This window comes from Melanotaenia boesemani, chromosome 16 (genome assembly GCF_017639745.1).
Source record: "Melanotaenia boesemani isolate fMelBoe1 chromosome 16, fMelBoe1.pri, whole genome shotgun sequence".
Taxonomy (NCBI): Eukaryota; Metazoa; Chordata; class Actinopteri; order Atheriniformes; family Melanotaeniidae; genus Melanotaenia; species Melanotaenia boesemani.
Genome location: NC_055697.1, coordinates 12,453,007 through 12,476,077, shown reverse-complemented (window position 1 = coordinate 12,476,077; position 23,071 = coordinate 12,453,007). Strand labels below are relative to the sequence as shown.

Genomic DNA, 23,071 nt, shown 5'->3' with positions numbered 1-23,071 from the left:
ATCTGTTCACAACTCAGATTTATTTATTTCTAGCTTTAGGCAGTCTTATTTTAATTTATGAGCGTTCCTTTGAGCTCAGTGAAACTGCTGCCCACTCTCAAGTCACGAAAAGGCGGCTTGCAAAATAGATATTCCAAACACAATAACAACGTAGCCTCCATTTTCATTTTAAAGAACGTTATGAATATTCATACACATAGGCTGCTCAGATTCTGATTCAATTTGAGGAGCCTTTATAACTTCCCAACTATCAGGAAAAGAATCTCATTGCCTGTGCAGGGCGATATCTAATCCACATGACTCATATAGTGGAGCATGAATCCTGATTTTAAACACAATCTTATTCTGTCATCTCCCTACATATTTCTATTTCACAGGGATATTTTAAACATCAAGACCCAGAAAATATATTTTGTACATATTGTTCATATAGCTACTTTTGGTTACATGTGCAGAAATATTGAATTTATAGGATTAAGAACAACAAGACCAAATACCTGGAAATAACTGCATATTTATAAGGTATGAACAAACCTGAGAGGTAAACAACAGATGGCATGGTTTGGATAAATGAGGTGATGAAACATCAGCAAATTACACTATGATGGAATTTTCTTTAATACGAGGGAGAGTGTGCAGGCTGATCAGACTATTACATTTGCACTTTATAATGATGATTACAATGAAAATGGATAAAACACAAAGCTGTGTTATTTAGCTTTGTATCATTTTGTGAGACTAAGCCGGGACTTAGATGCTTAGCTGCGATGCACACTCTCATATGTGAAAATCAGAGCTGTGTGAGAAAAGAAGGGTGTCAACAGACATAAAGACTGTGGATATAAGTGCGCACATCCAAAGCAAGAATGCTTTTTGAGAACACATGTTAACATTTCTTCAGAGGCACAATCACTACAGTGGAACATTTTCAGCATTAGGTCGGTCAGGGAGGCTTTTTTGTTGTGATAATGTCGGACAAGAAGGCACAGACAGTGAAATGATGAAAAATAAATGCATTTACAACCACCGATGTAAAAGTAACTGGTTGTCACTACTGATGATACGTCTCAACTTATGAGTCAGTTAACACAATGCAGAGCAAGTAACAAGTATTATAAAATACTACAACAAAGAATGTTTAAAAATAATATTCAGCAATGGTATGTGCATGAACTGTTTTTCCATGTTATTTGAGGGTGAGAAATGTCTTTTGGTGACCCATTTAATTTGTGAAAATATTGATATTTTAACTGACACTCTTGCTTTGTTAGTTGAAACAATCCACATTAAGTCACAATTTAACCCAATTTGTTCTGTTAAAGAATCCTACGAAGACAAAGTGGCAATCTAAGTCCATGTAGGTCATAAATAGAGAATTATGCTTTGTTTTGGAGTTAGTTTGTCCTTCTAGCATAGTTATCATTACTATTATTATTATTACATGTGTCTATGTTGTGCATATTTCAAGTTTTAAAAGTGCGAAACACTAGAAAAAATAAAAGTCATAAAAGGTAATAAACATAAGGTATGACTTTGCCAGGAGAGAGATGTCCAGACAGAATAGCTCGCCTCACAGAACTAAAGTAAATAACTGAATAATTAGAATAACAGCAAAATTTTTCACATTTTTAACCATGGCATTGATTCAGTGAAAACCTATTTTTTTAAAAGGTAAATGTGTCAGCAGGCATGTATTTTATCAAGAGAGTGAAGAGCTTCTTTTTAATATTTAGCTTCCATGTTTGCAGTTCTCTGCAGTGATGGCTGGGCCGATGCACTGATGTTAGAGATAAATGACAACGGGGTCAAAAGAGCCATAATCTACATCTCTAAGAGGTTTAAGTAGACTAAATGCTTCACTTGGTCTAGAATGACCATTGACCAGTTTTCATTCACCTTAAATTTTTAAAGAAAGCCTGATATAATGGCCTTTGTTTGGACATGTCTCACACTAAAGGTTTAATATGTGACAATTTTCTACTACACTTTCAAATACAGCACGTAGACTCCATGGCTCAATCTGCCAGAAGGACTAAAACCAGTAGAAGAATTCAAAGAGGTAATGTTAGAGGGCACACACCCACACCTATGAACACATGTGGGTGGCTGCTGCGTTGCTCTGTTCTATGTAAAAGTTTCTGCTCTGATTAAACTCTCTATGTTAGTTGCTCATCCTCACCATTCAGAAGCACAGGAAGTTAATGAATCAGTAAAAAATTAAATGAAGGGTTTTTCATTATTCTCAGCTATGCAGGTGGTTATTGGCTAGAGCAGAGGTTCCCAAACTTTTTATTGCCATATTTTCTTAACTTTTTTTTTTATGTTGTTGAATCATCATCGTTTGTCCATTAGTACTTTCACAAATTTGTCCATCTTTTGTTAGAAGTGCAAAAACTATAAATTTAAGTTAGCCTAGTTGGGACCCCACATCATAGCTCTGGCTTCAATGTCCAGTTTGAGAGCCACTGGGCTAAACACAATGTACTGACTCACGCATATATGCATGTGTGTAACTCTGTTCAGAAACTTCATATTCTGCTTGATTCATTACTCATGCCTCCCATCATTGTAAAGCATTTTATTACTCCTTTGAATGAGGCAGATTTAACCTCTGTGGCTGTGAGTAGGCAGCCTGATTACAGTTATTATTTTTAATAAAAGGTATTGGCTCTGAAATCATTTGGTCTTGTCCTGTGAATAGCTGGTTATGCATGGCTAAGCCTTGCTGTACTGGCCTATATGAGATTCAATATCTGAGACAGTTTAGGCCTGCAGTCTGTCTGAGGCCCAGCTTCTCTTTACAAAATGCAATCTGCCTGCAATCAGGACTGACACTGCTGTTTACTGCCTGACAGTCCCGCCACACTGCAGTCAGCCCATGGTATGCAAGACAGTGACAGACAGTGGCAGGCTCAGACAAGACACCGTCAACAGGCTGGAGTGATGCTTTCCAGTGAAGAAAAGCCGGTAGTGTTGGTAGGATATATTTTCAGTAAGGATGGAGAGGGTTATCTCAGATCTATCAGGAATGTTCACTCTCACCCAAAATTAATTGAATGCCATTCAAAGAGAAAGAGAAATGGATATAAGAGAGTGATTTAGACCTTTGTGTTAATGCACTGGTGAGAGAGGAGCAGCCGCGGTTTAGAATTTAAACCTTAAATGCTCAAGAGAATAGACTAAACACGTAAGCCAAAACTGGGTGTAAATGAAAACATATAAGCTAGAGCTAAGCTGAGAGAGGGATATGTCTCTATTAAATGGCTAGTTAATGTACTAAAGGCTGATCGTAAAACAACCAAGCTAAATAAGTTTCTATAAAATACTGTTTTTATTATTATTAAGTATATTTGTTATGCTAGGATTTTCTAACAGGAGTTCATCTACAATGCAACTTTTTAAGCAGAAGCACAGTTAATTCCAGCAGCTTAATGCTACTCTACTGCACACATTTAAACTGTAAAAAGAATCAAACACAGAACCACACCAGCCTGTTAACATAAAAAGGTAAAACAGTCAACAAGCCTTTTGATCTAAGTGCAGTTATCATAGTCCTAACTACAGCTTGTGACCACATTCCAGTTGACATTATACTGCTGCTACATTGGGCATGGGAAAACCATGTTTTGCCTTTACCTTGCAGGGCAAGCAGGATTATTACACTGGGTGCAGGCACTCCTTAACAAGCAATGCAGAAATGGGTGATTCATCACATCTTTAACCAAACAGTCATTTTCCTGACTGCAAAATAGATCGCTTCCACAACCAAATCCTCAAAAATAAAAAAAATAAATAAAGCCTCTTCCATTTGGCTATAAAAGTAACATTACTTATATATCTACTGCTTGGCTCTTCAGCATCTACATCATGACATGCATCATGCCACCTGAGGCTCCCTGCATTGCACAGCACACCCTTTCCTGTATCGAGAGATATTACATGAGTGATGAAGGAGGTTTTAGATAGGTTGAGATTGATTCCAAGGGGAAAACTAGTGTTACTCACAGCAGACAAGAAAAACAACACTGACCATACTAATTCAATACATGGGTATAAACATACATCAAACCAGACAAGAAAATCACATGGACAGAAAGTCACTCATTCAGACTCTCAGTCAAATTAAATCAGATCACATCACGAATTAAATCCAAGCAAATCAGATCTTACCTTCCATCTCCACAGTGGGCTTGGCTGTGTTGTCATCTTCTTTCTTTGCAGCAGATTTCTCTTCGTCTGCAGGAAAAATGGAAGGGAACTTGTGATAGTTGTTGCACACAGATGACACAAATATCTTTGTTTACAGAAATGTCAGGGAAAAGTAGCTTGATCTACCGCGTTTTCAGTCATATCACCGCTGTTAGTGTTTGTTGGTGCATGCATGTGCTGTGGACTGTAAAACTCTGCTGGTACAACATTGTATTCATGTCTAATCTTAATACTCCATCTAAGGCACATAACATTCCCAGTGTTTAAAATGGGAAAAGCACTTCATTGTGGAATGCCTTAACAAAAAAATTCATGCCTCAGTTACTGTTGAAGTAACTTATGGATGTTCTGCACTAAAAATTACATGTAAAGAGGTTTACCAGAATGAGAAAAATATTTAGGACTCTGGAAAGGAGGGAGTGCAACTATTTTCCTGTACATTGAAATGTTTCACCTTTGCTTTCAGATACATCTTCCTTTGTCCTCATGATTATCAGCTTGACACAAAAACAGACAGAGTTGATGTGCAGCGTAGGGTGGTGCCTAGTCAAGCCTGTGAAGCTTCATTTCTGTAAAAATGTGTGTGACACAACGTTACACCCCCCCTAACTGCCCTACCCCTACCTTTGTCTTCATCATTATTGTTGTCGATGCCTTTTTCTTCACTGTTGTCATTCTCGTTATCAGTGCCTAGATCTTCTGCTTTGTCTTGGTTTTCATGTTCATCATCACATTGCTCTTGATTTGGCTCCACGTTAGGTAGATTTTCATCTAGAAGCACACAAAACGAGTAATGATTAACTCTGGCACAGGCAGTCAAAGCCTTTGCATTAAATCCTGCAACAAGTAGCAGAAAACAAGCTCAAAACTCATTACTACTGACAGAAATCTCTCAAAAACATTTTCACTCCAACACACTGCTCTTTTTCAGTTTGAATGGAGGTTGACAGAAGAGATGTAAAAACTGCCACAAACATAATTTTCTGTGGAATTGTTTTTTTTTTTAACAGTATTAGATGGTTTAAATGTAAAACTATTTTTGTTTTCTTCTTTTGCATTGATTGTTATAATGGATGGGATAAAATGTGTCACAAAATAAGTCTAAAAGAAGTAAAACAAGTTAAATGTTGAGACAAACAGTATGAATAATTTGATTAGGCTAATTTTAGTCTCTGCACATTTATATAATTTCACAACATAACTGATACCAAATAATTAAACAACCTATTGATCTGTGAGTCTCACAATACAAAGACAGAATGAAATAATTATGGATTTTTCTGCTGAATTATCCAGCAGGTGTTGTTTGTAATTGTACATCTTTGGTCTTCCTCACTCCTAATTGTCTGTTTATATCTCATGAGAAGTTAACCGGTCTTGGATGGCATCCAATGGCAGCATTTGCTAGAACTTGCTCATAGAAAATCTACACGTTAAGAGGTTCTATCTGTCAAATCGCTGTCAATGGGATGGGATTTGAATAAAACAAAAACAGGGGAGAGATGAGGCACTGCTCACTGCCAGTATGCAAATGCAGAATCTTAATTATATACCAGCAGCAGAGAGGATATTCGGAAAAGCGGAATCGTTCTGGCTAAAAGTTAATGGTTGCCAATTTGTAACGTGTACACACACACATATACACTTGTGCACACTCTCCCTCTGTTCACTCACTGCTCTTGGTGTCAGCACGAGAAAACACATCATTAGTCTTAGGATGTGTTATACCGATGAATTTTAGGGTTTTGTATAAGTTCTGTTCAGTTATTCCTCTCCGTCTCTGACAACACTGCCCATGTTAGAGCTCTAAAGTGAAAACCAGAGCAAGAAGCTGCATGTTGGTAAGCTTCAACAATTTCCACATCCCATTGAGATAAGAGGCAGTTCAATGGGCTCCTTCCCTCTCAGTAAGTGATGTGTAGAGTAGTGGCAATCTGCACACACTGATAATCACATGCAATCACACCGCTGCTTTCTCTGAAGATTTGACTTGAAACTATACTTTACCTGGGGTTTGACTTGCCATCTCCACATCTTCATTTAGCTCCACATCTAGAAACAGAAAAGGAATTCAAACGAGTGGAAAACATTTGGGTTCAGTGCTGGTGCCTGGAGTTGAATTGACTTGGCTTTCGATATCACCTCAGAAAGCCTTTTCATTCCATCTCTTTGTGCAGCTTTGTCTTTGTACCGCAGTATGAGAGCAATGGAACCACAAAGACATGCATAAATTAAGTGACAAAAAAGAAGAGAGAAAGAATGTCACTTCTAAAGCCATACATAATTGAAGGATTTCTTTGTTCCAAGCTTGTGTGATAAGAGAACTATTTTTTGTTAGCGAGGTGGCATACAGGATGGAAAGACTGAACAGAGGCAAAAAGAAAATTCAATTTCTGATGACAAATGACATCAAGAAGCGTTGGAAGAGCAGAGAAGCTGAGAACATATTTTAATGGTCCATTGAGGTACATTACCATTATCACACCCCTCTTCATCACCAGTTTCCTCTTTACCTGAAAAAGGAGGGAAAGGAGTTGTCATCCAAACATGAGCATGAATGCGAATAATGCCAGCCATTCATTTTGAAAAACAAAGCAACCACTCACACTAATGATCAGCGCTCATCTTCTCTCAGCAAAGGATTCATTTTTAAGACCTGGTGCCATATTTTAAAATGCCATCTTCCTTCCTGGGTCCTATATTATTATGTTATCTATCTGGAAAGTCTCATTCCTTCAGTCATAAAAACACTAATGCTACTAATCAATAATATGCATGGACAGCTATTCTATATTATAACAGGTTAGATATGGTATTCTTTTCATCAGTGGTTCTAAAACTTTTTGAGCCACGACTCCCAAGATATGTTGTTGTTTGCAACCCCCCTCCCCAACGACTGAGTGGTTAATTGTTTAATAAATAAAATGGGTCATCCTGCGGCCATCCACCAACTGTAAGGCTTGAAAACTGTGACAAAGCACCCATGCCAAAAATCAGCTTCTGTCACTGAGATAATGCAGAATTTAGCTTTTTAATATGGCATGAGAAGGAAGTTTGTTGCTTTTGCATTAATGCTTTAAAAAATTTACGTGTTCATTTCACAGATTGTTCTCTTTGCATTAATGAGTTCATTTTGTCAGCCCTAATAAAATCCCAAATCTATTTGATAGATGTAGGCTTCATTCTTTTTTTTTTTCTTAAACAATGTTCTGGTGACACTCTGAAATTATCTTGGGACACCCATTTTGAGAAAATGGGGGCTGCTCTACATAACTTTGCACCTGCAGCTTTTTACAATGACGATGATTCTTTATTTGTAAAAGTGGGTGCTTTATGGAAGCAGATACAGTTTTCAGCTGTGCTAGCAGCTCTCTCAGCATGCAATAAGGTATAACAATGCTTAAGGCTGAAAATATGAGTATAGCAACATGCATACTGTAATAACAGCAGCATGCTTATGTTACCAGGATACAACAGGTTTAGTAGTGGTAGCCTTGATGAGGACAGAGTAAAACTGTAAAATTAAACAACAGTGTTGAAACTTTTTTGAATCACTATATAGCACTCAATTTGGAGAAGGATACTCATACAGAACATGCACACCCTCACAATCTTAAATTTAAAGCTATGAAAGCTAATTCTAAATCGCTATGTAATAGCATAGTAAAGCCTGTCCATGGTATGCATAAAGGACAGAATTTAATATGGATATAAACTTTAGAAAACATTAATCCCCCATCATATCTGTTACTCATACCCTCCTCGTCCCTATTCTTGCACTCACACTTTCTCGTACATGCAGACACACGCGTAAACCAATGACATTTGGGACAAATTGAGTAAATGAAAGCCATGACACCAATAAGAGAACATGCTTTGCAATGGCTATTGTGCAGCTTCTATAATTGCTTTTTTAACAAGCTGCAGAGAGAAACCAGTTTTTCATATCTATGCAATTTTGGCCTGCACTCAGAACAATAAAAATGCCAGCCTCTATTAAATGGGAAAAGGGCCAGTTTTAGCAGTGCTGCATGTTTGTCTCAAGTACTGCTGTCCATCAGGCAGAATACTGGTGACACACAGATGGCAAATCCTTTATATTAATCATGATTGGCGTTTTGAGAGAGAGCCTCAGACATGGGGCAGAAAAAAAAAAAACTTCAACAGGGAAAAACAACATCAGATGAATGCTTTCAAAGTCTTAAGGTCACCCTAAACATTTCCTCCATATTGAAAGAGTATTCATAGCTGTTATGTCTGTCTAAAGTGATCCCAAACAACAATATATCAGATACGACAAAGGGCTGAATGTAATTTCCTCCATGTTATTTGATCATTTGTATTTGGCTCATTGAATGGAACGGTACTCAATTTGTGATAAAGAATGGTAAGGGACATATTGTGGATAAACACATTCACACACAGACTAGCCCACAAAGGCTCTGTGTTGAGTAAATCTGATTTATAATGGCTCTGAAATAAGATAAATTTAAGCACTGTCTTGCCACAAAGTAAAATAAAAACCCAGTATGAACATGAAGGATACTACTCATTCAAGAGCTTCAAACAGCAGGTGGCAGCATTGTCACAGCTTTTTATCCCAATGCACACTACACCATACTATTATAACTGTGAATCAGGGTCTGGCATACTTCACAGAGAAGCATCCAACCAACACCTCAAGACTTTTAGTGCCAATGCAACTTTGAAATCAACTTTAAGAAATTTAGTGACCAAAAAGCCACTTTGAAGCACTTATGTGGACTGAGCAAAAGTGCTGTAATTTTTCAGAAAACAATGCAAGTCTGACACACTTAAATTATTTATTTATGTCAGCATCAGAGTCAGGAGTACAGTATTACAAAGACATTAACAATTTAGATGCTGATATGCAACCTTCTGAGTGCACCCTACTTGTGTGACCGTTCAGTAAACATCAACTGCAGGTGATTTTTTTTCTCGAAAGTACGCAAGAACAAAGATAAATTTGAAGTTACCGTGAATGCACATACACACAGCAAGGCTCTACGCACCAACCCCCCCCAAGCCCTGTCTGCTGTTTCTTTTATTAAAACCGACTGGAGCAAAGGAGAAAAAAAAAGATAAAAAAGGGTGGAACTTAAAAAATTCATGAGACGTGTAAAGGAAAAATGGCTCTGATATGACCAACAGTGATCATTCAAAGACCTTGTGCATGTGAAATGTGTGTATGTGAGCAAAGTGCAAGTAGGTTTGCAAGCCACGTGTGACAGGGAGGTGCAGTGTGAAAGATGGCATCCCATGGAGAAGCTCACTGTCAGTCCACACATTGCGTTATTAATCTACTTATCCATCCACACTCACACAGAGATATACCATCTTTCACCATCAACCTCTCCCTACCTCAGGTTATTCCCAGCCAGCTAGAGCATGCCAGCCATTGATTTCTGGCTCAATGTTCACATTTCACTGTATCCTGCCCTGTGACATCTACTAATCTTACTAATTCCACTCTCATCTCAAATAATAGATGCTGTAAGGTTGCTTGCCAGCTCAGGTGTGCTCTAAAGAGGTTACACTCCAACCCAAACCTGTGTGCCAGCATTAGTCTCTGTGTGTCCCCCCCTCCCTTTTCTTCTTTTCATTTTTCCTTGTATAGCTTTTAGCGTTTGCATGCTGCGCTTCTGTTTCATGTGGATTACATCACAGCACAGCTCATCACACACACGAACACACACAGTTAATCTGCAATCCTGTTTTTTTAAAAATACCCTTCAGAGTTATTTGAGGGATCTTATGTTAGCTGTGTCAAAGGAAGAGTGAAATACTGTTTATGATGTGTGAACAAACTCTCCCCTTCTTCAGCTGTATTGTTATTAAATATTGTTATAAGTATATTTGCAGCCCTTCTAACTTATGAGGGAAATTATGAACTCTTTTGCATGTGAGGTGACAAAACAACTGCCAATGGTGCAGTTGTGGAGCAGAAAGGCCCTTTAATTATGTTTAGTCCACCAACCAGAGTACAAATCATGAAAAAACAATGAGCAATGCTTTAATGTTTTCCTTTCATCAGTGTTATGGCAAAAAAACGCCTCATGTTGGACCCAGAGACTGGGGGAGAGTGAATCCCCTGAGGAGTATGATGGATGTGATAGATCACACTGAGGCATATTGACAGGTGCCCACTCTACTGCAGCACCTAATTTATTCTAAAAAAAATGCCCTACATATTGACTAAGCCAAATCTGGGACCAACTTAGCCATCTCTACTGACAATATGGTGAAAGGCAGTGCGTTTTCCCTGAAATAAGATCTTCCTCTGGCGGGCTGATGTAGTATGAGGTTCTAAAACATTTAACAATGTCTGTCTAACATAGCTGACAATCTGGTTTTCTAGTTTACTTTTCTTCTGCTTTGTGGTATCTTGACATCCAAGTGTTTTCTATGATTAATCCCCTCTATGTGCTACGTCGAACCAGACCTAACCTTTACAGTGCAAGCAGCATAAAATCATTTCATTCCCTTCCTGCGAGAGAGGTTGTCTCAAGGACTGACTGTTCCCATGCTAGAAAGCTGTGCCAAGGCCTTTTGTGAATGGATTAGTTACTATTAAGCTGCGGGGCCTGATAAATTAGGATTTATAAAGATTATTACAAAATACTTATGCCCGTCTAATGCTGGTGATTGAATTTGTGAATCATACTGAATTACTGCTGTGGATTAAGGAAAGGTATGTTGAATGAGCAAGGAGAAATAAGTTATTCTGCTTTGTTAACAACACAGAAAATATTGACGCCCTTGAAGTGATTGCACTGTCTAGTCCAGTATTCCACGTTCTGTAAGGGGGACGAATTCCACAAAGAAAAACAACCGTGACTCCTATCTTCAAAAATTCCCTACAACCTTAAAGCTTCAAGACAAATGGATGGTGTACGATTTTAATTGCCTACTAACACCCTCCAGTGTAAGAATCTAATTATCTTTGGTCCATCGTATCGGAGAAGCCTATAATTGTTTCAATATTACACATCCAAAGGGGCTGAAACTGCAGAATAGCCAGATAATGGCTTCTTAAACAAGTGTGCCTAAAAGAAAACATTCTTTAAAAAAAGACCAAGCTTCATTTTGTATTCATTTCCCCAAAGAGGAGCTTGGCATCAGAGAGCAAGAGATTAAAACATGAACACATTCCATTACTTCATACATACACAATTTTACAAGTGAAATGTTACCAGTAATTTTGTTCTGCATGGTCAAAATAGGAAGTCATCATTAATAGGATTTAAATGCAAAACAAATAAGCATGCATATGCATACATTTAGTACAAACATACCTCTGTTACTGTCCTCAATTTCTTCCTTGGTTGTAGATTTTGTTGATGGTGGCGTGTTATCTTTAAATAAACAAAAACAAATGGTGATTCAGTGTTGCAATACTGACGCATCTTTATCCCCAAATACCACCAAGATGTGAAACAGTGTGCCATCCTGCCAGTATGAACTGCCAAGTGAGTTGGAGTAAGTAAATATTACTTTTGATAAACTCATTATCGACATGATTTTTCCACCAGCCCATTTCCAAGTAAGTGGGGATGCATGTAAACAAACACAGAATGTTATGAAAATAATTTAAACCATATATTCAAACAAAAAGCATACTACAAATTAAATATTTTTTAAGATAAATTTGCCAGCACAAAAACACAGAAAAGTTAAACTAAATAATAATACTAATAATATTAAAAAGGAAAACATCCCAAAGAGACTTGTAAGGATGTTGGGGATTTAGCACTATGTAGACTTATGGTTAAACAAATTCAGTATCATCAATTTTACATAACATGGTCTAATCTCATCTAACATATTTTGCGGTGGAAAATTGTCCTGTGGACTTACACATCCTATTTTCTTTTTTAAACCTTTAATTTAGCATCCCCTGGGCTAAAGAGGAGAGACACCACCCATCTTGTTAGCATTGCATAATTTCAGCGTTAGCTTCTTGACTGATGTGGGATGCACTTTATTGCCCCAGATCATCCCTGATCTCACCTTTGCTGATCTGTAAAGGCACTTTTAGTACTAAACAATACATACAGCATTTGGAGCAATATATACAACCACTTAGATCAGGGATCACCAACTCCAGATCCCTTTGAAATGATTTTCATATCATTTGCATATCATTTCATTCTGTTTTTAGATTTAACAAAGCATCCTAATTTAGAACAGGGCTTTTCATTCTACCACTGTCTCTCCTGACCGAGCTACAACAGCCTGTAAGAGATCTCCATGGTTTTTTTGACTGTTTTGTTTTACACATGCATAACAAAAAAAGAAAGAAAGAAAAAAAAAAGACTCCACTGGGAGAGGAGTGGAGTATGGGAGGCTTTGAGACCATCTCCAGACCCCACTCTGGGACAAAAGCACCATTCCACGTGAGCTTAAGAGTAATTTGAAGCTTTGAATGGGTTCCAGGTCGACTGATTTAAACTCTGGCCGATGGAGCAGAATAAAAGGCCAGTACTTGGCACCAGCAAAGAAGTCCATCAAACAAGGCCAAACTGGACCAGGGCAGGGCTGGCACGATGATACAATGGAGTCAGGAAATATCAGGGCTATTTCAGTTGGCTTGTTATGGTCTGATGCTACGTTACACTGTATGTAGTGTGAAACAGCTGGTGAAGAAGTCAACAGGACTAATAAACTTGGTCAGGACAAACTCAAATGTAGACGCTCTGAGCCAGATTTTTATGATTTAGCCATTATGTGCACATTGTTTCACTCTGCAATATCAAATTTTACAGGGCACTTACAAAACAGCCTTTTTATGCTCGGCTCAAAATGGAATTCCTTTGAAAACACAGATGCATGTAATTGGCAAATCTGGGGGGTGACTTTGGTAGGAAAAACATTTTGATAGCACCCTTGGTTCTACATATACTATAATGTGAACACTTCCTTTGACAGACAGTAAATCTCATGATGTTCTGTGCTGCGTTGGTTGCACATGTGCTATAACATTTTCAAAGAACTGGGCAGCTGAATGTGGATATTTTCTCTGCGAAGTCCCTTGTAATCAGAAAAACGTCATCAGATGATTTGTTCACTTTACCTTAGAGAAATCTTTTTTATTTTTCCCAACAGTGAGAATAAAAGCCTGATGCTAATTCCAGTGCATGCATTGTTTGGCAAAAGACACACTTCCATGAGGCTTTATGCTTGTGCCATTGCTTATTCAGGACATCATTGCACAGACAAATGTCAATAGTTTATCCTGATAAGCAGTATCTGGGAGTTTCAGGCCATGTGCCAAGATAGTGTGGTGATAAAAGCATTACGAGCTGACAGTTGTGTTTGTGCATCGCCTGGCTTACGCTGTGTAGGGATGCTGCTCTACTGTTTCTTTGTCACTCGCTTTAGGTGGTCTGAAGGCATTGTGGCTGTAAGCCGGATGAAGAGAATGTTGTTAGGAATAAGCTGTGGATAAAAGCTCTTGTAATGTAACGCACCTGACATGAAGTATTTTTAACTGCGGTTAGTCAGGCCAGGGATTCAGCTTGTCAGCAGAGGAATAAACATTCAATTTCATCTGCTGCATAAAACCTAGCAAATCACTGTCACAAGCTGAAGCAACGCCACTCACTCTCCCCTCTGCTTTAATGGAGGTGTTAAGGTGAAAAGGCAACCATGAAATATTCTGTCATTCACCTCCCTTCAGCGGCTCCTCTCTAACCTCCATGTCATTGTCTAGAAGAGAGAGGATATGACAGTGTTGGACCATGCTGTTTTATAATGTGCAAGGCAACGAGTCATCACAACTTGATCATAATGCTAAAGAACAGTATTTCAATGCTGTATTGCTGTGCACTGTCTCTGCTTAAACCGATGAATAAAACTGGAATGTCCATTCATCTCTTAGAATCCCACTCGTGTCCAAAAGCTTGTTCTTGAAAACCTTTCACCTCCTCTTTCCTCATCACATGTGATGCTATACTCCAAAATCCCAACAACCCCTTAAACAATCTCCCTCAATTTCCCCAGCAGACGACCTTGGATCTAGTGAGTTATTACATCAATGAACTGAGTATGTGGGTATAAGTTTGAGGGGCCATGTTCACCAGACATTCTTTTTTAATTAAATCCATACTAGTAAGCTCAGCATAAATGACATAAAACCCCCTTTTACTTAAATTACAAGGACTGCAGGCTGGCATGGACAATTGCGCCTTTAAATAGCCCTTTAATTTTCCCTTCTTTTCTCTGTAACTCCATTGTTTGAGACAGGCTGAGTGAACTAAGGTGTTTCTGGGTGGATGAGTTAAGTTGCACAGTGGGAAATGAGAAGCTGGCTTTGGAGGCTGCTCGAGGAGGAATTGCAGATTGAGAAAGAGGAAGTGTGGATGGCCGCTCACAGCTCCTGGATTCCACATACAAACTTAGATCTTGCAAAGCTCAGCATGCCTTAACGTGCTTTGTGAGATGCACAATTCACATGAATGGAAGACATAGTGTTTGTGAGGGGATATTCATGATTATATATGTGCATATGGTGGTGCATGAGTCTGGGAAATGATTGCACTCTGGTTAACAAGTAAAGGAAAGCATTCGCTTTGATGAAAGGCTGTTGTCATCTGCTCGGTAGAAGTATAGCCATCAGAGCTCCCTGTGGATCCAGCGACAGGCTTTTCTTTTGTATAACACTGAATAAAAGGGTACAGTGCATTAATCTCACCCTGCTTGTGGAAACAAAAGAAGGCCCACTGTTACAGTAACAACAGAGCAAGAATGGAAACAGAGTGTTTCAGCTACTGCCAAACTCTATAACATTATTACAACAGCTCAACACTTGCCCAGACAGGAAATTTGTGCCACTTGGTTGAAAAAAAATTAAAATAAAAAATTATGATTATTTAAATCCTGGTTTCTTTTTGTAGTTTATAGTGAACTAACAGCAAAATAATTAGACACAATTGGTTCTAACATTTGGGCTAATGGGCCCATTTATGTTTCCAAATATTAGATGACAGGATCCATTCGACTCATGTGTGTATGCTAAATAAAACTACAAACTAGAGCCAAGAAAATGGTTAGCTTCACATAAAGACTGTAAATGCAGAACAGCAAGTCTTTCAAAAGGTAAAGAAATTAACCCACTGACCATTCACCTAAACTTATTTATTAACCCATCCATCTTCTGCCGCTTATCTGGAATTGGGTCGCGGGGGCAGCTGCCTAAGCAGGGAAACCCAGACTTCCCTCACCCCGGCCACATTCGCCAGCTCATCCGGAGGGAACCCGAGGCATTCCCAGGCCAGCCGAGAGATGTAGTCTGTCCAGCGTGTCCTAAGTCTTCCTCGGGGCCTCTTTTTCGGGGGGACGTGCCCGAAACACCTCATCAGGGAGGCGTCCAAGAGGCATCCTAACCAGATGCCCGAGCCACCTCATCTGGCTCCTCTCGATGCGGAGGAGCAGCGGCTCTACTCTGAGCCCCTCCCGGATCACCGAGCTTCTCACCCTATCTCTAAGGGAGAGCCCGGCCACCCTACGGAGAAAACTCATTTCGGCCGCTTGTACTCGCAATCTTGTTCTTTCGGTCACTACCCACAGCTCGTGACCATAGGTGAGGGTAGGAACGTAGATCGACCGGTAAATCGAGAGCTTTGCAGGATTTATTAACCCTTAGAGTTGAAACAAAAAATTACAAATTCCCATAATCTCACCGACTGATTCCAGGTGTGGAGAAGAAATAAGTGGCCATTATGAAATGTAAAAAATGCTACAGGTCCTCAGATAGTATTTGGCCTGTAAGCTCTGATTCTTTGCAGAAATGTATGTGGCAGTTTAACCTGGTATTGAACCTCTGCCATAGAAACCCTGAGATGTTACACACTGAACTTTTAAAGTCTACACAAGAAAATGAAAGAGCTCTTCCTTCATGTTTTCTACGAAGGAAAGACAGTTTTGGTTTAAACTTAAATTTACTAAAGCCAAGCAGAGCTAAAAAGCAGCCATGTCAAGCCAACACCAAGCATGCACATAAGCACGTAGTCAGGGTGCTTTACTACATGTCGGATTTATGCACAAATATGAACACTTTCCCTTGTGCTGAGCTGAAGCTAAATCCTCATGTCTGCCAAAGCTGACTGTGCTTTCTCACTACCACATCACTAACACACCATGGTCTCCTCATTTCCCAACTCCAGGGAATAGCTTTGTAAAACCAACACAGACTTCATTTTCACCCCTCACAGGGTTCCTATAGTGCCTTCATATCGTCCGTCAACAAATTACATGTGTGTGATAAAAGCCTGTGCATACAACAGCTTTACTTCATGCAAAGCAGTGGGGCGGGGTTGGGGGCATGCCTCTATTATATACATTTTGGGGTGTGTGTCTATGTGTGCGCGCATGGTTTGAAGGGCTGACAGTATGAAGTGTATTAAGAGCCATGTAAATAAATGTCAATTGAAAAGTCAGTGAAACAGTTGGAGAGAATGCAGCAGCCTCTGCAGATCTGTGGGCTGTGTTAATATTGTCAGCACCGTGGCTGATTGAGGAGAAGAGGAGACGGAGCCCAGCTTGTGGGCAGCCACCCGGATCATATTAGAGGAGGAGTGTACCCAGAATCAATTTCTACATGCTTTTACTCTCTACAACCACAGCTGCCTGACTGCTTCCATACTTGCAAATAATACGTGCCAAGGCATGCATGTGGTCATACACGACATTCAGAATACATAATATGACATGATTAATGGAAATGGTTGAGCTGCTCATGCAAATCAATTAATGATTATATTTTATTTCAATTTTACTCTTCTAAAAATGCAATAGTGGAAGGTGCTTGATATTTTCTGATTGCCATCTCTTGGTGTGTGTGTGTGTCCTTCTTCATACAATAAAGGCACTGTTGGTCCTTTTCACTTGATAGCAAAGCACCTTTGAGATGTGTACAGTGTAATGAATAGGTCATTATATCAACACTTATGAGCTCAGTTGTCAAGGAACATAATGGATAGTGAATGGTACTACAAAAGTAAAAGCTGGTGGCCTGTTTATGTATTTGCATATTTCAGTATTTGTGTGCTTGAGAGGCCTTATGACTTGAACTGCATGAAGTGCTCCTTGAGCTGATGCTACATAAAGGGCCTTTGTATGTTTTGCGAGGACTCCATCGTTCCTCATTAAACGGCTGTGCTGCTCATAAACCTGGTTAAAACACCAAGTACGCACCAGTGTGAAGCAGAATCTGCAGTCATTTGTTCTAATCATTTGTTATGATGCCAGTGGTTGGAAATTTCATACAACATTGTGCAACTTCCTGTTTGGCTGATGCGCCTGTTTGAATGTGTGCATGAGTATTCTTGTCAGCAGGGGCTATTTTTCAGCTTCCTCCTTCTGCAGTGAAGTAACCATATTTTGGCTCCCTCATACTGACAGCTTGTGGAAAGGCACATTGTAATAAAGCAATTTCCTGTATGCAAATGTCCTGTTTACACATTCCTGCTCCAGTCATTGTCACTTGACAGATTGCTTGAATATGAGGAAAGCGGCTATATGGTGAAAAATGAAAGTAGTGAGACTTCAAAATAAAAAAAATCTATTGCACCTCCTCACAGCTGAAAAAATGTTGGAAACCAATGTGATGGGGAAGATCTAGAGTTTCACTTGACCACCCAGATACAGATTATAAAAAGCCACTATTCACGGCAGCTCTACAGTGGCTTGCTGATAGACGAGGCAATGCCGGAGCTCCTCCTTGATGTAACAAGAAAGAATAGTAAAAAGTAGAGGAATAAGGTAATAGGCAAGAAGACAGGGAAAGGCATAAATGAGAGTAAGTGAGGAGAACAGCAAAGAATAGGCAGGGTAGATGTAACAGAAGGCTATTGAAAACGAAAATGCTACAAGAGACAGAATGATCTCAAGCCTCTGAGTGTGGCATTCAGTGTTGCTGCAAGATCTACACGACTGTCTTTCCCTAGCAGTGAGGATGATGGGATGTTCTGAAAGTGCTCAGGCACACCTGCAGAGCTAATTCACAGCCTCTGATTCCCTACTGGCATTCTGCGTAGGCTAAATGCAAGTCTTTTTACACTATGGGGTTATACATTACCTACACAGTGCAATCAAACCAATCAGCATTCCTTTCTTTAAAGGAAACCTTTCCACTACTGCTGGAACACTTCTACGTAGTGGAACGTTGCTAGATCAGATGCTGAATTCAGTCCCTTCCATTACTGTCTAGTCTTCTTTTCCAGCATACATAATTTTGTCTTTCAGTTCTTTTTATTCAACTTAAAAGATCTTTTGTTGTCACCTAGAATGGTAAGTGCTTTGATCTTGCACATAAGGTGAAAAGATTAGAACAGGTTTAGGTGGGAATGGTGTAAAGCTGTCTTCCTCACTTCAGACACTGACCCTAAGTGGGAAAGTCGCACTTGCATAGCCACTTGATCTAGAAGAGATTTAATATCCTTTCCAACCCACATGTATTCATAGAGGAGTGATAAAGGTGGCCCTGACCTCACAGGGTTAAAAGATATATGACTGAGAAGACAGTGATGAGAGAAGTACTTGTTTTATGGTTTATGCCACAGTAGATTTCTGGACCACCATCACATTTAATCAATGACTTCAGCCTCCCTCATTAGCAACGCATTGCATCTCGGTTAGCTTATAATCTAAGTCTTATGGTTCTTCCAATTGCCCTTTGTGACATATGCTTACGCACACTCAGAGCCATTCACTTTGTTTCATTCCTGTCCCCCAGTTATGGAAAGATACGGAGCATTTACCCAGTGACTACACTTTTATATGGCGAGACTGATAACTGCAGAACAACAGCTCCAGATTCTCATCTCAAAACCCTAATATGATGAGACGGGTGCTGGGTGCATGGGGGCAGGCAGGCATAATTAAGGTCTGTCCTCAGAATGTAATCTTTCAGGGAAGAGCCTGGGTGGAGGGGAGGGAGAGATGACAGGAGTGCAGGGAGAACAAAACACTCTCCATCTGGGAACTGCGAGATGAAGGCATGAGAGCCGGTATTCCGTTGGGGAGGTGAGGAGGGAAAAGTGAGGTAAATGGGAGGTAATGCTAGGCTGGTGAAGCCAGCCAGCCTCTTTTCAGCTCCCCAGCTATTCAGCTCAATCCTCGGTGGAGCCCCATCAGAGCTGGTGACTGCTCCTGGTCCACGAAAAAAGATGATGGCATGAAAGGGGGGAGGGAACTGAGAGGGACAGAAAAGAGAGTGGGAATAGAAGATAATGGATGTTTGTTTATTTCACACACAGAATCGAAAAGCAGTAACCAGGGACAATCGGTTGCTATGCATTTGCATCCTAGAATTTTTGAAGTTCCTGTATGACACATTTGCGTCATTATTACCGTCAATCAAATGTGACATTTAGGTCTCATCAGAATATCAAAAAGTATGTGAAATATCATCTGAGACACTGTGACAGGAAGACTAACTATTCTAATCCTATTAAGGCAATACATAGAGAACCTGACACTTGTATTCATAACTGTCAGCATAAATTTTCACTGCATTGCATGTGTTCACATTTGAAGGTGTCACCCACGCCTGACAGGTCCTCATGACTGCTTCCAGGAACAAGACATCTCTTACTACAGACTATAAAACTGTCAGCTCCGTACAGATGGACAGTTCCAAAGATGATGAAATATAGTATCAAAAACCTTGGAAGCATCATGTTAAACATGAATCAGTTGATGAATCAGTTCACCTCATAGCAACAACAGATAACAGAGGAAATGTATTGAATAGAATTAACAGAGGAAATTAATCCAAATACCTTGAAAAATGACTGACATTTTCTTCTTGTAGATTCCAAAATCAGTCTCAAGGAAGACACAGAAAATGACCCGAGTGATCTGCACAGAAGAAGAAAAACACATCAGTAACTACTCAGCATGTTCACTGCAAAAAGTTTAATTTTCTAATTGTTTTGGAAAGAAAACCTAGTAGGCATATGTAGTTAGTAATATAGTAAGCAGTATGCATTAGTAGGATACACTAACTTCCAACCGGATTAGTTTCCTAACACCTAAAAGTGTGATATAATAATAAAAGTAATATAGGACTCTATTAGAAGAAGCTTTATTATATTAGTGTACTGGAGTTTAGGCCTCTGTTATCAGTGTAAAAAGACATTGGTAAATTGCATTTGCTTAAAAAATTTTATGCTAATAAAAGAAAAATAATAAGCAACAAATAGATTTGACATTGAAACCTCAAACAAATACCAAACAAAAAATTCGTGAAACTGAAAAGGTTGAATCCAAAATCAGAAATAGAAGGTACTTTCTGTTTCTGTGTCATAAATAAAACACAAACAATAAAACTAAAATGGAGCTGAGAGGACATTTTCTACAACATTCCCAAGAATGGTTCATTTTTCAACACAGAGGCACAAGTTAATAAATTGAGAAATGGTATTATGTCAAGTCGAAGTCTGTCTGCATGTAACAAAAGAAAGCCTATAAAATTCAGTGCAGGTGAGTTGTGTAATAGATCACACTCTGAATTAATATTGCAGAGTTGGTGTTATATTTTTTTGGGACAACCTTTTTTAAGGAGGCAGAAGTTAACCGTAAAATTAGTCCATAAAAACTAATCTGAATGCAGCACGGGAAAGCTGCTGCATGCTGCTTCACTGGGCTGCTAAAGACACTAATTTTATAGGCTTTTTGTTACACAGCCCCCCAGCATTGTGAGGGAGTACATAAACAAAACAAAAACAAATAGTGCAACACAAATACCTAACTGACTTCAATGATTTGACAAGATCACAAATGACTGAATATTACCGTCAATACTATATTCCAATACTATATTTTACTCATTTACTCTTGTTAAACTTGATTACCATTTGGTGTTTACACCGTCTGGAAAATATAAACACTTGCATGCTAAATTGAAAACTTGAATTATTTGGAAAGTACAGACTATCAAAGTCTCCGGTAAAAATTACTGATAAAATATAATGCAATCCACCCGCCCTACACATTTCCATGTTGTAATAAAGTGACTGAAAGGAGTCATATAAGGAGCACTTCTAAAACTGCAGAGAAAGAGGTCACCTCTTTTACTTTCACACACCTCCACTGAATGTGCAGACATCAGTCGCAAAGATGCATTACACACCACAGCAGATAATCACTTGACTGAATAATGGTAGTTTTGCACAAAGGCCATAACTGTAACCATCTGTCAGCCATCCTCCTTCATGCAGGATAGTGATATTCTGAAGGAATAAAGAGAGCTAACAGCCCCATTTCTGACCCTGCCAGACACTAGGGTCCAATTCAAAGAGGCGCCCTTCTGCTGTTCATACAGACATACATCTATTAATAGTTTATGATCAGTGCTTTGGAGTAAATGTTAGAAGCTGTGGTTAGGCCCGGTAACATTTTATTTTGCTGGATGTCTTGGGGAGCTTTGTTCATAATATGTAGGCTCACTCTCTCAACCCTCCAACCCCGATAGAAAATGAAAGAAAGCTTTAAGTGTCCTTTGAAGGCATGGGCTCTCTGACAAACAGGGAAAAGTGATAATAGAGCTCCAAGATAGAGCAAATAGAGTGCTGGAAGGCCACATGACAGCAGCCCACCATAGATCATACTTTTGTAAGACTTTATTCTAAAACCGTTTGCAGAATGTGAAACAGGATGAATTAGGAATTTCTGCGTTGCATGATACAGAAAGGCACACCTGCACATATATATCCCAATGATGCCAAATATATTTTCCTATGGTGCAGTTGTTGTTGTGATGAAGTAGGGGGAAACATTGCTCTGAGTTGAGTGACATATTGTGCAAAGACAGAAAAAACACCACTTTTTAGTATCTACATCATGTGTACTTTCACTTGCTCTTTTTTTGCCCTCTATGTTCCCTGTTACAACATGTCCACATTCAGCACAAGGCTCAGGTGAGCTCTTTTATTTCACAGATCAGAAACACATTGTATGGACTTTGACAGACATCAGCGAGCAAGACTGAGATTCTAAAAGAAACCAGAAACGTGGGTGTAGGACGTTGACATTTTGTTTATTTTCAAACAAACACAGTTGCCAAGAATTCATAAGAAAAAAAATTACTCCAACAGAACAGTGAAGGTGATCTGAGGCTTTTCTTTTGGAAAGTATAAACTGTATCAACCATCTTTCAAAGTCACCCATTGACAGCTGACCTCCTCCCCTTTATACACACATACTGTACCATGAAGACATAGAAGATTAATCTAAACAGAAGTCACAAAGACAAGATGTTATGGAACATTTACACTTTGAAATACTTTTTGTATAATATTGATCTGCATTGCGATGCAAAATCACTATCTTTAATACCTGCTATTTTATAAATGCCAGTTTAGAGGATTACACACACACACAGACACACAAAAAAAACGATTAGCCACAGACAGAAAGACATACTCGGGGTCAGTTAGAATGAAATTAAGCAGGTTTTAAATGAGCTCTGCAGAGCAGAAAATGTTACTAAATACTTCATTTTAGATCTTTGATCCTGGCATGGAGGTCCAATATTTTGGTCCAAGGCTGTGTGGTGTGTGTATGTGGAGTGTGCACCCTGCAGTTGCCAAGGTTGAAAAAGTTAATGGAAGACTAATTAGAAAGCTGGGACCACTGCATGCTAACCTGCCCAGTCATTATTCATCCCTGATTGGAGGGGCTTTGTCAAAGGCTGAGCACAAAATGATTGGATCCCTTGGTCGCATATAGGAGGGTAGCTGTATTGACAGGAACGTGATCTGCACAGTAAGGTACAAGTCTGTGTAATTGGCTTAACCTGTCGTATTTTGAGCTGTAGTTGGTGGATGTCCAGCCAACC

At 39.2% G+C, this 23,071-nt stretch overlaps 1 protein-coding gene across 3 annotated transcripts in view; it reads right to left on the bottom strand.

The window, feature by feature from the left end:
- macrod2 (mono-ADP ribosylhydrolase 2) overlaps window positions 1-23,071 on the bottom strand; it is a 408,860-nt gene that overhangs the window by 13,818 nt on the left and 371,971 nt on the right. For 2 of the 3 annotated variants that reach the window (XM_042010046.1, XM_042010048.1), the window contains exons 9-14: window positions 20,013-20,091; window positions 11,526-11,585; window positions 6,684-6,722; window positions 6,217-6,261; window positions 4,834-4,980; window positions 4,171-4,236 (exon numbers count right to left, since the gene is read on the bottom strand). In XM_042010046.1, coding sequence (XP_041865980.1) covers window positions 4,171-4,236; window positions 4,834-4,980; window positions 6,217-6,261; window positions 6,684-6,722; window positions 11,526-11,585; window positions 20,013-20,091 — 436 coding nt within the window. The remainder of the gene's footprint in view (window positions 1-4,170; window positions 4,237-4,833; window positions 4,981-6,216; window positions 6,262-6,683; window positions 6,723-11,525; window positions 11,586-20,012; window positions 20,092-23,071) is intronic. The other variant, XM_042010047.1, reaches the window with a different exon arrangement.